At 38.4% G+C, this 15,792-nt stretch overlaps 1 protein-coding gene across 1 annotated transcript in view; it reads right to left on the reverse strand.

Annotated features, from left to right (window-relative positions):
- Positions 1–15,792, reverse strand: part of FAT3 (FAT atypical cadherin 3) — a 398,795-nt gene that overhangs the window by 131,980 nt on the left and 251,023 nt on the right. The window contains exon 5 of the mRNA XM_058828676.1: positions 2,798–2,859. Coding sequence (XP_058684659.1) covers positions 2,798–2,859 — 62 coding nt within the window. The remainder of the gene's footprint in view (positions 1–2,797; positions 2,860–15,792) is intronic.

Here is a 15,792-nt window from a genome sequence, read left to right on the forward strand (position 1 = left end):
TCATCTAAACAAGACCATTAAAGGAGGAATGAATAAGAAATGCACATCTTACCTCAATACTTTGCAACAGAATTCTCATGCAACTTACAAGGAAAGTCACTTAGATTCACCTTTCCTAAGCATGGAAGCTTTAAAAATACACATCCAGTCCTTGCTGATAATTCATGTTTCCTCTGTTATAGACAGGGACAGGCAACTCCAGAAGAACAACTCTAAGCCATCACAAGAGGTGGCCTGGCACTACACACAGCTACAGTGACTAACATCTGCTATCTTATATCACTTCATTTTCCTAACAGCTTTGGTGAAAGAAGTGGAAATACTGTTAATAATGAAATTTGCTAAGTAAATACTGGCAGGTACTTACAGGGTATAGTGTCTCTGTCAAAGGAAGGCTTATTATAAATAATTAAAAGTTGTATCCAGGAAAGGTCTGTCAGTGGCTCACACAGACACTGGGCAAAGGGAGCAAGGGTTGCTAGGTCAAGTACTAATCAGAGCCTTTCAAAGGCAGCCAAGTTTGCACTCCTTTACACCAGACAGACTCCTGGAAGAAGGGTATGAAACAGAGCCGGAAGGGAAACACTGTACTACTGGGAAACCACGGCTGTCTCGGCAATTAAGGCATCCCCAGGGGGTTAATTACGCAGAGACAGACAGGCATTTTAGAAAACGTTTCTCAGTTTGCCACAAGAACAAGCACAGCTTGACCAGCCTGCCTCTGGATCCCAGCCTGTGCGCGGATGTGCGGCAGGAACGCGCCTCCCGGGAGCCAGCGATGGGCAAGGTTTCAGCAGCAGCTCAAAGGGGCAATTTGACCACCGGGGCTGTGTCTCCACCAGAATCCAATTCCCCTTCCCACTCATTGTTCCCAGGTGGGCTTTACAATGTGGTGATATCTGCACTTCTGCAGGACACCCTGCTCCTTTGTTTCCCTTCTCCGCAGCCTGCCCTCCACTCCCCATTCACAAGCCTTGGAGCAGTGTAAGACACAAATTTCCCTCTACTGCATCTTCAGCCCCTAAAATCTTTAAGATTGCTATTTTTTCAAGCAACATGCAATACAGGGGAAAGAACAGATTAACTTATATTGATGACTAAATCTAAATTCCTGTAAGTAATTTGTTTTCTTCTCGCTATTAATAGTAGCACTTCCCCATCTGTTTGGGAATCCTTTGGAAAATGTGTATTTGGCATGTTTCACTGAGATCTCTGAGGCAGACACATAAATCACAGAATTACAGAATTATGGAAGCACAGAATAGGTGATGTTGGAAGGGACCTGTGGAGCTCATCTAGTCCAATCCCTGCTCAAGGAGGTTCACCTACAGCTGGCTGTGTAGGATCACAGCCAGGCAGGTTTTGAGTATCTCCAGACAGACACACTCCACAATCTCTCTGTGCAACCTGCTCTAGTGCTCTGTCACCCTCACATAAAAGTAGTTTTTTCCTCATATGCAGATGGAACTTCCTGTGTTTCATGTTGAGCTAAAATGCTGTCCACCAGGATTACCTGGTCCTTCCCTGCAAAGCAGACTTACAGACCCAAGATTCTCATCAACAGACACATTTCAAAATCAATGCCCCTTTCATTCCATTTGTGATCTTTTCGGACAGTATAAACTGGAAAGCTTGAAGTTGTTGGAATACATGATTACTTTACCAACTTTACAACTTAAATCCTAAAAAGGGAAAAATCCTTGTATTTCTCTCCATTTATTTATGACCTGGAACGTGTAAGACTCTACAGTGAATTATCAATAAAAAATGCCAACCCAAACCTGCATATAGTAATAATCAACCCTTGTCTTCTGTCTTCTGCACCAACCAAAATAATTTGTGATTTCAAGCAAATAAAAAACCTAATGAATATTCTAATATATATTTTACTACACTTTGCTGTCAGATAGTGATTGCATTGGGAGCTGTTGTGTCCAGATGTTTTTTAGCTTGTATGGATTTGAAGAGCATTTCCTAAAATACATAGTAGAGATGATTGATTATGTGGTACAATATGGTTCTTTTTACTTGTACCAACAGGAAACAAGAATTCCTTAATCCACAAATAGATAAAAGAACACAGTCAAGGAACTTTTACCCAAAGGGAAAAAAAAAAACCCCACAGCATGGTGTACAGCAATGTGAAAGAAAACACATGTGGCATAAACCAGTAGTTTACAAGTATATCACTCCATATCCAACACATGTGAGCTCCTTATAAAGAGAAACATTCATCACAAGGGCCAATGGAATGGTTTAGATGCTCTTTTTTGGAAGGCGATTTTTAACTTGAAAATTGTTGTTAACAGTCCCAGTAAGCGAAAGCTAAAAAAAAAAAAATCATTCATTCTGAAAATGCGGTGAATGTGAAAAAGTTCAAAGTTTGCTTTAATCCAAATCAGTTTGCACATTAGATCCAAGGTGCAAAATTTAAACCGGTTTAATCTGAGAGACTGAAAATTTTGGCAGGGTTGGGGTCATTCCACATATTTTTAAAAAATATTTTGCTCGGATATTCTAAATTTCTGTCACAAACAATTTAAGAGCTACAATAAAAGACTTAACTGAAGTAGGTTAGAGGTGGAAAACAAATGTTCAGTTTTTGTTCAATTTTTTCCTGTGCTTGCGAATTGCAAAATGTTTTATTTCTTCTGTATAATCAGGCAATTCCCAGCTTTGTATGAGTCTCTTGTAAATGAAGAGAAAGGAGAATACCACTCTCCTGGAACAGGAGGAAATGATTTTAAACTACAAAAATCAGCTAAGCTCTTAACATATATTTTCCACTTAAACTTACCTCTAAAAAATGTTCTGCTTGCTGCTCCCGATCCAATTTTCTTGATGTTGTAGTAATCAGACCTGTGAAAAAAGGATGATATTTGATTGTCAATAGCCATTGAAAAATATATATCTTTTTCAACCTGAATAAAAATTAATTTTTAAAACAACACTCAAAGGGAAAACAATCTGCTTGAAACCATATCAGACACAGATCTCTTGATATTTGTCAAGCATTTTATTTCTTAGTCCAACCATTATCGCTTTCTGACCAGCAATGAATCTTGAAAGAAAAATGCTGTGAGGAAAGTAACTGAGAAACAGTTAACTGTATGTCTATAGTTAACACGCTACACTTATTACAGTGAATAAAAAAAACTCACTAAAGAATCACTATTTGTCTTATGATTAAGAGTTTCAATGAATCATTTGCATTTGACTGAAATTCTTCTGCAAAAAACCTCATTAAAGATTTCAGAGTTCTCAAACAATTAATGGGATAGGATGCTGATTACTTCCACACCAAGAATACTTGACAAAGAAGGTTATTTCTGTAATAACTACTTGTATACATAATGATTTCCAAATGTAATAATTCTAATGCATTAAAGGTTTTGTACTATAATTTCATCAATTTGTTCCATGCTCAAATTGAGTCTTTAACATAAAGTACCTTTTTACATGAGGATGATTGAGATACCTTTTATTAAAAGCAATGTACTTCCATGAATGTTTAAACTCTTGTGAGATTTATACCACAGAAAAAGAAAGGAAACACTTCCAAAGTTCCCTCAAGAAAAGTGATGCATACCTTCTAGGAACACAGCCTAGTTTTTATTTAGTTCTTAATAGAGATTTAAAGGGCAGATTTGGGTTTTCCCTCATACAAAACATTTCTCTGGATGGGAAAATGCATTATGTGCTTGTTTTTTGATAGACCAACTTTTCCTAAAGAAAAAGCTGATTTTGGAGACAATGCTAGTGGGCCAAGCTGTTCTCAAGAATTTGTCATCTTTAGGATTATCGAGGGAAACAAGAAAATAAATTCTTCCTGAATTAGCTATTCTACTTATTGAATTAATCAGACTAGCCAAGCATCTAAACACAAATCCATGATGATCCTGAATTCTTAAAATACCCCATCAGCAACATCTACGTAAGACTTCTAGCCCTAGAAGGCTTCTACAGCTACAGCTCCTCATATGTTATCGCCTTGTCCTTGGAGGAATCTGTTTACCCACTTTGGTGAGAAGGGGAGAGGTATTACTTGAAGTGATGGGATGACCTGCACAAAGGGAAGTGCACTCTGCTTCCGGGATTTCAGACTTGTTACAAGATACATCAGACCACAGAAGTGACACCCATGGGGAGGCCACAGAAATTAAGAGTGGATCATTACAATTATATGGAAGAAGCTGGTCCTGGCAAAAAGCTAAAAAAACAAACCTGGTATTGCCTGCATCAAGCAGTTGTAAGTATTCAAAACTGTTACACCATATGGGAGACATCCATCTACTCACTGCATGAGTTTGAACAGAAATGACAGCACAGATGATAAATTGGTGACATTCGCACAGGATCCCCCCCATGTATGAAAAGAACTCAAAGATACAGGCAAGAAATTACTAATTTTGGAAGAAGTTCAGCCCAAATAAATTGATAAAGTAAAGATTTCAAATTTGATAAAGATTCATCATACGCATGGCCACTATGGATATTTATCAAGGACAACCTAATCAGATTAAGCAATATAATAATTTTTATATTATCTTCCACTTCCTTTATTCCTAATGTGCTATTGTGGACTCTACCTACTTTCTTCTTAAACAAGAGCTCTCTAGCTGTAAATTATAGAAGGTCTCTGTTCTCATAATCTTCTTCAGGCAGAGAGATTCACATTCCTTTTGAAGACCAAGAGCTAACATTTGAAACTTAGTATCATGAACTCAGAATGAACAGTACTTGTCTTTCATTGGTAAAACTAAAACTACTACTACTACTGCTCCTCCTCACAAAACTACTGTTATCATAAAGGAGGTTTTTTGTTTTCCTTTGTTTAATGTAGAGCCTTTTTGACTGCAATAACTGTAAGAGTACCTTAGGATCTGAATTTTCTTCTAAGAGAGATATATGAACCCATAGCAAGTCTCTACAACACAATTCCCTGTATTTAAAATGTAGCAGGTCACAGGAGACTTATCACTCAGATTTAACAGCTGATGCTAAAGGGGGCAGGTAGCAGATCATCACCATCAGTTCTGCAGACCTGATCGTGAAGTAAGTTGATTGCAAACCATCACAACTGCTTGTTTTTGCTTTAAAGACAGCATACAACACCCATTCTGGGTAGTTCTGTCAGGTGATTAAATTAATGTGTAGAAATAACTGTTCCTACATGTGTGAAGTCATGAGGCTTTTATTTTCCTCTCCTGTTCTCTGTCCCTCCTGACACCCATGATGGCCCCATTGCAGTATCCTGGCTGCTCACTGTCACATCCATTCCTACCTCAGGGACAGATCATGCTGTCTGACACTACTGCTCAAAACATAATATACGCATAAAATCAAGTCTCGGTTACTTGATATTAATATTTATTGAATTATTGTAATGTATTGGTAGGGATACAAGTATGGTTCTTTCAGGTTACAAAACTATTTCAAGAAATTATGAAGAGTAATCATCAGAACTGAAAAAAAAAAAAAAAAAAAAGCCAGTTATGTCTAAGACTACCCACAGCTTTACCAGATCAGTCTCAAAGAAATTAATTTCCTGGGTTTTATGAAAACCTTACTGTGTTCCTCCCTCCTGTGTTTACTACTCCATGTCACAGATACATAATAGCAATATTTAGTAGGATGTAGAACTTTATTTTTCCAGACACTGGGGCAACCGAGAAAAACTTGACTTTGCACAAGAGACTATATCCCAGGTTTAGTTCTTATCTAAGTGTATTAAATTGTCATACTCGGTTATGGTGTAAAGGCATTATCTAAAGAAAATAACTCACAGAGAAAAATAAACCCCAGGAAATTATGTCAGGCTGCACTCCTGGCTATGAGAAAATCACAAGAGGACAGTGATAAAAAATGACCCTTCCTTTTTTTCCTTTCTTTAGTATGTGCTGTAGCTCTTATGGACACAGCCATATGGACAACTCTGCAAAGCCAGCTGGGAAATATGGCACACATTTATCAAAAAATAGTCAAAACCACTAACAAGCTTCAGAAGCTGTTGTACACCTCTCAAGTAGTTTCTCTCAAATTTGCAGGGAAACATCATGGTCCTGCTAAGGGCAGGAGATATTTATAACTGTCATCTTTAAGAACATCCAGAAAAGTAAAGAGGAAAATTTTATTCAATGGAGAAGTTATCTACAGTAAAACCACTCGGTTACAAACAAGGTTATGCCATTCTGCTCACAGAATTTCATACTTTTCTTTGATTTTTTGAGTTAAGGCATCTCTCTCTTCATCCTGGCACATCTGTTCCTCAGATGACATGAGTCGTTTTGTGAAACTCCAAAACACTGTTTGACCAAATATTTCAGCTTTGAGATAGCTTACTACATAAGACCTTGGAGGTCTTATACAACCTGCCTTTCTATGACACCTGTCACTTTTGCTGTTGAAGTATTTTTTCCCATCTTAACCAATGAATAATTATTATTCTACTCCTGTTACGGAGTTTGAAAATGCTGGAAGGTGAACATGCTCACTCTACACAACATGTCCCATAATACTGCAGGACACAGTCACAAGTCCCAGCTGAAACTGACAGAGGAACATCCTATCAAAACCCCACTGAACACTGGATAAGATCATGCCAAATCATTCCCCTGTAAAAGGAAATCTATCATGTAGATGGAGAAGAAATGGCAGTGTTCCCATCCCATCACTTTATGATGTTGACGGGGCAACCAGAGACGTAGGGTGGGTAAAAAGACAGACCTGCCTTAGTGCTTAGATGCAGCCTTAGTGACACAGCAGAAAGAACAGGACCAACACAAAGAAATCCTGACAATTTAGCCAATACATCATCCTATACAAACTTCAGCCAATGCATCATCTTACAAAAAACCCACCCATTATAATGGCTTAGATGTGTGATCGAGACATTTGAGCAACACTTAGTATTGATGCTTGGGATAGTGCTTTTAGCACACTGAGATGTGATGAAGAAGGGAAACGTTCAGTTAAAGATCAAAACCCACCTGAGATACTTTGCACTTGCAGTTAGTGAAGCCTGCAGTTACTACAGTGCAAATGGAGAAATAAAACTAATAGGCAAACAGGAGCTTGGTGATTGGTCTGATGTCATACGAGTAATGCCAGGTATGTGTGTGGGTGAATGCACATGTGTTTCTGTATGAACGTGACATAAAATCAGTAATAGTTACAAATTCAACAGTATGACTAATGCTTTATAATTTTTTAAGTTTTTTTTTATTTAGAATTTGATCATGATCAAAGTGAAGGATTTAATCCATGCTCTGCCTTCAGTTAGCTCTCATTTGACAGAAGGGTGCTCACAGAAATAAAACCTCTGTGTGCCTGTGTGTGCTGAAGTAGACAGACAGTGCTATACAAATACTTACATATATTCTGTATGTACAGTCAAATATTAGACTATGTATATGCATGTGTGTGACATTTTGCATCTACCCCGTAAGTTGAGTATTAAAAGTTATCCTAAAACGCACATATTTACAGAGGTATATTTACCTCTCAGGTTTACTGATGTTCATTCTTTCCATATATATGCATTACTTGAACTATTTCTGTTGCAAACAAAGGAATTAATTAATTCAATTTTTTTCTGTGGACTTAGCCACAGAAGAAAAATTCATAAAGGGCTGTTGAATGCAAAGGCTGTGGCAGAGGAAATCTTGAAGCACTGGAAAGTTTGAACAGTATTACACAGAGGGAAGCTCTGCTCTGGGTTTGCTTTTTCTGATGCTTATTCCCTACACATCCAGAACAGCTCACAGCTGTAGGTGTGATAGTAACTGAACTGACCCTTGACTCAGAAGAAATTCACATATTTTTCAGTACTGTGGCACTTAGGGACCAAAAATTAGTTTGCCACAGGCTATTTTCTGACACAGATTGAATTTCCCTAATATGGCTGTGAAGCCAAGGAGAGTTCAATAGCCTTCTCCTTATGAAATTAAATTATTTTCATTCAACCTGTGGATGGATAACCTTACCTGAGCTGTTTCCTGAAGTACTGCTTAAAAGATAACAGAATCTGGTATGGAGAGACAGCATATTTTACTGCTATCTCTGGAAGTGCTGCAAATTTTATAGTATAAGGAATATTTATTTTTTAAAAATGGAATTCTGAAGAACTCCTTTATTGATTTTTCATTCTCAAACTTTGTTTATGTGAAATATGAAAAAAGTGAAAGACATGTAATAAGCAGCATAAAGTAAAAGAAGCCAAATAAATTTCTCTGTTTAAAGATGAAGGCTGAGTGTCTTCATAGAGATAGGAAGCTGAGAAAGAAAGCAACATCATCCCCTTCCCTGGCAAAAAATTAATAGGATACAATTTACTGCATGTTTTACTGTCCAGTATTTTTTTTCCTGCTCTGCATATTCATAAAAACTATTTAATAAGAAAATACAGATGGGGGATGGATGAATTTGAAGTGTAACAGGGGATTCAGGTTATTAAGCAGGGTTAAACAGAAGCTCAGAAGACAGTGCCTGGCTCCAAGTCATAGCAGTACACGCTTTACACCTTTCACATTCACAGTGGAGTCAGGACCTTTGCCTAGGACTTCCAGGCAACATAGGGCCATATATGTCCTGCAGCGCAGAGACACACAGAGATGGTCTGGATGGATTAGCTGAGGTCTAATCAGAAAGATTTCTACTCCCTAGGTGATGAGGGAAACTTTAACTTCATTCAGACACTGATTCTCATTTTCGAAGAGTACAGTTTTGAAATGGAAACAAGAGGATAAAATTCGACACCTTTCTCACAGTTCTTGTGCCCTGTGAGATGCTCTGAGCATCCTGCAACACTGCTCCTATCCTGTGACAGTCTAAAGAGGATGCCCTTCCCAGTCTGCCCTTCTCAAGCACTGTAAGGAACAAGTATACAGAAAGAAAACTGCAAGAAGATATTAAAGGAAACATTCTGTAGAGTTACCCTTGAAAGCTCTGCTTGGAAAAATAATGCCTTGAGATTGTTTGCTAGAAATACAGGTCTTTTAACCCAACCAGCTAAACAGACAAACTGAGTAACTAAAACAAACACTGCTTTTACAAAAATGTTCCATAAATTCAGTGACTGGTTATGCACACTGCTCATTGACCAAAGCCCCAGGGTTGAATTGGCAGAAATTCATATGTGAGTTTACGGGTTTACTAGAAATCCACAATATTTATTAACATGACACACAAAGGTACGAAACAGCCTTTCCACACAATTATGAACCCAGAAGAGAGTATGCAGCTGCTGAGAAATACAGCCATCAGCTGTCAACTGTCCCACTACTCTTTGAAAGTAAATTTAAGTCTTTAGATGGATAAAACAAAAAAGGGCAGCCACAATAAACAGCGTAAGGATTTGCACCATATATTCAGGAACGTAAAACTATCGTGTATTCCTAACCATAGAAATGTCGAAATGAATAGCAATAACCAGGGTAATTCTATTATCCACAGGCAGTGAGAGGCATTGTAAACACTCTAACAGCACATTCATCTCCTGCAATAAATTAGGGATCGACAAAGCAAAATTGAATTTCAAAGATAAATGATAGAAAACTACGTGCATTTTACTTGGAGATGTAAACAAACATATCATTTTATATAATTACACATGTAAACCTCTAATTTAGAAAGACTGTATTCTGATCTAAATGAATGATACTTCATTGAACAAGAAAGAGAACCCACCAGGCGAGCCTGTGCAATTACGTGGAGGACTGCTGCTTTATTGTTTTTCCTGAGGTGACAATGAGAGTGGAACGACCTTTTTGAAACAAGCTAGGTATAAAAAATGATTGCTTTTTAAAAACAGTTACATTTTCTAATGCATGGTTATGTCAGGGCAGGAAAAAAAAAAAAAAAGGAAAAGCTGAAGCAAAACCTTTTTGTTCTTCTTTCGTTGTCCCTTCTGTCTCTCATTAAAGAGTTCCGTCAGCTTATTGCTGAAAATATCAAAACTCTGAACAAAATGCACAGCAAACATTCACTTCAATGAAGATTTTGGATTATGCTTTCCTTTAAAGGCAGATTCTGGCTCTTTTTTAGTTCCTAGAATATGTTTAAAGTGACAATATGGTGTGCCAGTCTGTTCTGCTTGTAAAACAGGACTTAGAGGGACTCCCTTTCATTCTTTAAAACTCAGCCAGTGCAGTCCCAAGGATCTGCAGGCAAAGACACTTCTTTTCTAAATATTCTTCTCCACTTGTGGAGTGGCCAGGTTTTCTGTTCTGTGTATTCCTTCTGGAAGGTTTTTGTACACATGACTGTTGAATACCCTGGTTTCCAGTCTGCATTTATGAACAATTTGCACCTTCATTTTGGTCAACTAAACAAAATAAGCTGTATTAGCTCCCTTTCACCTAACAAATTTGCTGTTACCATTCCTGCATTACAGTTCCAACCTTCATCCCTCCTAACCCTGATGGATGGAGAACACTGCGCTCCAGATAACATCTACACAGCCACACTAGAGCACCTTAACTACTGATTCCTGTGGATGCATCTAGCAGGGAGAAGCAATCTTGTATTGGTCCTCAAATACACTGTTTAGTTTACTTCATTAATGAATTTCTACTCTTCAAACTTCCACAGATCCTTTCTTTGTTGTTTGTTTTTTTTTTTTCTTTTCACCAAACCTTCCCATTTGGATGATGCCTTCCAACCCCAGATGAGAGCAAACTCCCTCTTTTGAAGCCAACATCACTGAAGAAATGACCAAATAAGATCATTTGTCTAGCCAATACTTGAGATAATCTGTTAATGTATGCCCTTCAGCATGCAAATTCCTTATTCAAGACTCATCATTTTTATTTCCTCTTTAGCCATGCCCATACGCAATATCAATTCAACAATTAATCTCCGCGTCCTTGTGCCTCATAAATTCTGCACTGCAACCGTATCAAATGCATTACTGAAGTCCACGTAGATGACATACAAAGTATTTCTTAGAACATCATTTATCTTACCCATGACATCAAGATAGGCTGATACGATTTACTTCTGGTAAACCCATGAGCACTTTTATCTCACTTTCTATTTATTTTCATGTTTTTAATTATACTGTCCTTCAAAGTACTTTGAAAGCCTTGCGGTTGACAGAGGTCAGACAAATAGTTCTGTGACTGCAAGGCTTATTTCTTCACCCTGTCTTCCTGCTCTGTGCTGCTGACATTTTATTTGTTATCTCCCAGCTGCATGGCTTAAATCTTAGATTTTATAATACCCCTCAGTAGTTACTTGCTACAGGGGTTGTATTTAAGGTGCCAACTCTTTCATATATCTGGAGGAGAAATTATCATAGTTATTCTTACTTGATATAAGAGTGATGGAAGTGAGTTGTGTTTAGCCTGGAAGAAGCCAAATACAAACTTGCTGCAGACAGCAGAGTAAGGTTTGCAAAGGTTGCTATATCAAACCACAGTCACCACCTGACTATGGTCACTTTGGACTGCAAATGGCTCCAGGCATCTCACAGTGATGTGCTTCTTGAACTCCGGTGGGATAAAACTCAAAGATGCAACCCAAAATACCTGTCCGTCTAAAACGATCCCTCAGGACCTACCCTTAAGATTGCTAACACAGTCTGCAGTGCATAGCTGCAATATTTATAAGATAGTATTCAACATGCTCAAGCTGCACTGGCCCCTGTAGCACAGCTGATGAGCAATTCCTCTATGCTGTCACTGCTGCCTGAGTCATCTCTTAAGGCTGTGATGCTCTGGAACAGCTGAGCAAATGCCCTTGAGGGACTGTCCCACGGGCACTTAGTTCTTCTGAAACACTTCACAGATAAGTTCCTGCTTTGTAAGATAAGAAGGTTTCCAAGTTCAAATCCTTTATTTAGGCTCAAACAAATATGTAAGAATAGGAAACAGCTATTCATATCTTTTGCTTTCTTCCTTTCAGAAGCACAGTGCCACCTAAAAACCTAATTGCTAATACGATGCCTCAGCACAGATTATAACATCTCTCTGCATCTCTTCCATTTTCAGAGAGAAATTACAGAATTCTATTTGGGTTATAATTAGCATATCATTATTAGAGGCAAAAATAGCTATAAATGTATTATCTAACTGGTGGCTAGCTTAGTAACCAGCACACATCATCATTAAACAATTTTCTTTAATTTTTTTGTGCACAAAGGCCTCATAATGCCTCATAATTCTGCAAAAGCAACAACTAAGCCTAACTAGACTCTGGATATAATTTATGCTGATTAATTTCACTGTTTGCAGGAATGAAGACATACAATATCTGTGGCAAGGGTGGTGGTGCTGTCACTTTCAGTGGAAAGGGGCAAATATTATGCACCTTGGACCTGTATACATCATGAATCCTTGTTCAATCTCTTTTTCTAATATATTATGTCAGAAGAAGGAAAAAAGAATAATAGAAAAAGCCTCCAATGTATGCCTTTGTATAAGATATGCATAGGTCACAGCATGATGAAGTCCTGGTATTTTCCCTTCTCAATTGTGGAGGAGGTGCGGAGGGTGTGAGGGTGCAGCTGTGTCAGTTCCCCTTCCCCCTCTCCAGTCTACACACCCTCATTACCTTTTAAAGAGAAGTGATTTTGCATTTTTCCCTCAACCAAGTGCTGTTCTCAACAGCACAAAAACAACACCAGCTTTTTCCCCAAGTGTGTTACAAAAAAAAAAAAAAAAAAAAAGAAGGTGCCAATCCCTCATGACCATCAATTGTCTCCAGCTCAGTAAAGCACAATGGTGAGAGTGTGCTACCTGCAGATTCCTCAGGTCAAGTCAATCTCATCTTCATCTCTAATAAGAAAATGATTCATTGGCAAGGTGATCTTGCTGATTTGGAGGCAGAACACAGAGCTGTGGAAAGAAGCCTCACAGAAAAGATATATGGCCCTCTTTCGTGACATGCAGCTTACACTCAGCACTGTAAAGATCTTCTGCTTTTCCCAAGGTGGTCTCCTGCCTGAGAAAGCATACTGAGACACCTCTGTTAGATTTCCAGCTCACCCTCTGTCTTGGTCTGTAACCTTACAAGGGACATTTAATGTCTCCATGCTTCAGCTTCCCCTCCCATAAAACTGGGATAATGGGTATGTTCTTTGTAAAGTGTCTTGTGTGACCTAAAAGGAAAAAAAAAATACTTCTGTAAGATGTTCTTCACTAACAATATCATAAAGCTCAGCGATAAGAGCACTAAGCATTTTCTAAAATTTGTCCTTTTTTTGATTCTCTGAGCACAGATTTATAAACTGTTATCAAAGGGTAAAATACAGTATTAGGTGTGACCCCCAATTTAGTGGCTCAGCATGTAACAAACAGCAAAAATGCACAGCAAAACTAGAACAGGAACAGTAGTTGCTTTTCCCTGTGAAGCCAGCCCAGTGCCCCAGCCTTGGGAAACAGCTCAGTCTTTTGCATAAATCCAAGTCTCCTTGGATGCCTTCCTCTTCCACAGGTCCCTTTTAGAAATATGATGGATATGGATGAAACAGGAATGGAAACATGTATGCGTGAAAGCACTCAAAGAAACAACAGTCATGTTTAAAGGAATGGTCTATGCTGCTAAACCAAGGGGAACATGCTGTTCACATCTGGGCACACAGCTCTGATAATGCTTTCCCAGCACTGACCTGTCAGCAGAAGATCTGTGGTTTGATAACAGAAGGAGAGCAACAAGGTTCCAGCACATCACCTGAACTATCATGCTAAGAAAAGGACGAATGATGGCCTTAAAGAGACCCAGGATGAGACAAAGAGAGTCAGCAATGAGTTACAGAAGCAGAAATAAACCAAATTGCAATATAAAGTCCTGTTAAGTCCTAAATGTTTTAGAAGACCTGTTCAGTTCCTTGTAAGTGAAGAACCCAAGACACACAGTGAGGACTTCAGTTTCCCACAGGAGTGGGAACAACAGTTTCCCATCTCTGCCACAGCACTTGGATACCTATGCTTCGGTGTGCAGAGTATGAGAGTGTAAGAAAAACAAGTTCCTGATCAAGTTAAATAAAATGCCCTTCTCCCTTCGCAAGGTCTCACACTGAGTTTGTTACAATTAATTGTGACACTCTCATTTCAGCTAGTTTTAATCTAGGCAACTTCTCACTAAAATGGATGCCATGTTTAACTGTCCTGCTGACCACAAGCTGAGGAGAACCATGAAGATAATACATACACCCATTGTGAAATGTATTCTCTGCTAACTTATCATGACTTAAAAGCTGGTTGCTATTGCACTACTGGATACAAAGGCTCCAAGGCAGAGTGGGATGCTTGGTGTGCTCGTTTGCATCTCATTACCCAGCATGCTCTTGCTCCTCAGTGCTATTTTCATAGTGGCATTGTTGTCCGAGCCCTGGGAACAAGTGAAAAGATTTGGTGACTTCGGATGCATGCAGTTCTTTTCTACTTGCTTTGCTCTCCCTTTATAATGAAAGGCTTTGCAAAGTGGTGAAAATGAATAGATTTTCCATTTTTAAGGCTGTATGGGTGTGGGTTTGTTGTTGTTGGGTTTTTTTGGGGGTTTTTCTCCCCCTGTAGTTTAAGCTATCAGAAGCATATCTTGAATAACAAATAAGATTACAGCAATGTGAGCCTAATGTTCCTCTCTACAAGGCGCTCAAGCATGAAGGTTTTGATCGAAGAGTAAGAAATGAGATTTAACTTCCTTCTGATTTAAGTTTCATTTGTACAAAGAACCTGTTTCAGCAAAATGTGATTGCAAGCTCATTATTCAGTGAAGGGCAAATATCTTCAATTGCAATCTAGTAAGATCAGCAGCTTTTTCTGTGTTACAAGCCTCAGTGAAGAGAACTGAACATACTGGCTTCTGTCATTGTCTGCATCTGAGACTGTGATGATTTCACCCTGTCCAATTCATTTCAAAAGCTGTAGCTTCCAATTAAATGTATAAGTTGTCAGCCAGAGTAAGTGTCTATCATTTGAGCCAGATCAGTTTTGGTTTCTGGCAGTTTTACTGCATCAAAGGGTTGATTTACAGATCGGTTACAATTTTGTTATTCAGTACTGAAGGGAATAAAACTGCCTCAAACATGGGACTCAAAACAACACTGAGTTACCTGTTTTCCGTAGTTTTCAGTATGTTTTAACAAGTTTGAAATAAAACTTCATTCGTCAGTGACTTGGTAGTTTTCAACAACCACTTAAAATGATTTAAAAAAAAATAAACTCCAGGCAAACCTAAGAACTTTAAAATCATGTTCTTTAACAACATTTAGCACACAAAGATTGCATTGTACCCTAGAAATGTCAATAAATTCAGCACCAAAAGCTTGTGTGAGGTATGAGGTTAGCCCTGTCTTGGGTTAAAACGATTTCTCCCACTTTATAGGTAAGGAATCCTATAAAAGTAAAACTACATGTTGATGACTGGTGCTGTGCATAGCAGAAACACATTTAAAACACTTTAGTCTCTCAGGTTCAAGTTTTAAGAATCTGAGCAATTTTGAGAGTCCTTCTTGAGATAAATAATGGGTAAATGTAAGTAAAAATAATGCAAAAATACTTGACATGGAGTCTCTATGCATGGAAAAACTATGAGTTTTGGGGTTTTTAAAGCTAAGACGCAGCACCTCCTTAAAATATGCAGAGCATTTGGTCCTTGGGCTCCTTGTGGCAGGAGGCTGAGTGGCATTTCACAGCAGGGTCCTGTGAGGATGCTTTGAAGTGTTTGTGCTGTATAACCCTTGATGAATCAATTAGGCCTCCTCACTCACCCAAATTATTCTTTTTACTTGCAGTATTGTTTTTACTAGCACTTGTTTTTAATAGCACAGCCCTAAATCTAGAAACTGGT

Source organism: Poecile atricapillus, chromosome 1, assembly GCF_030490865.1.
Source record: "Poecile atricapillus isolate bPoeAtr1 chromosome 1, bPoeAtr1.hap1, whole genome shotgun sequence".
Taxonomy (NCBI): Eukaryota; Metazoa; Chordata; class Aves; order Passeriformes; family Paridae; genus Poecile; species Poecile atricapillus.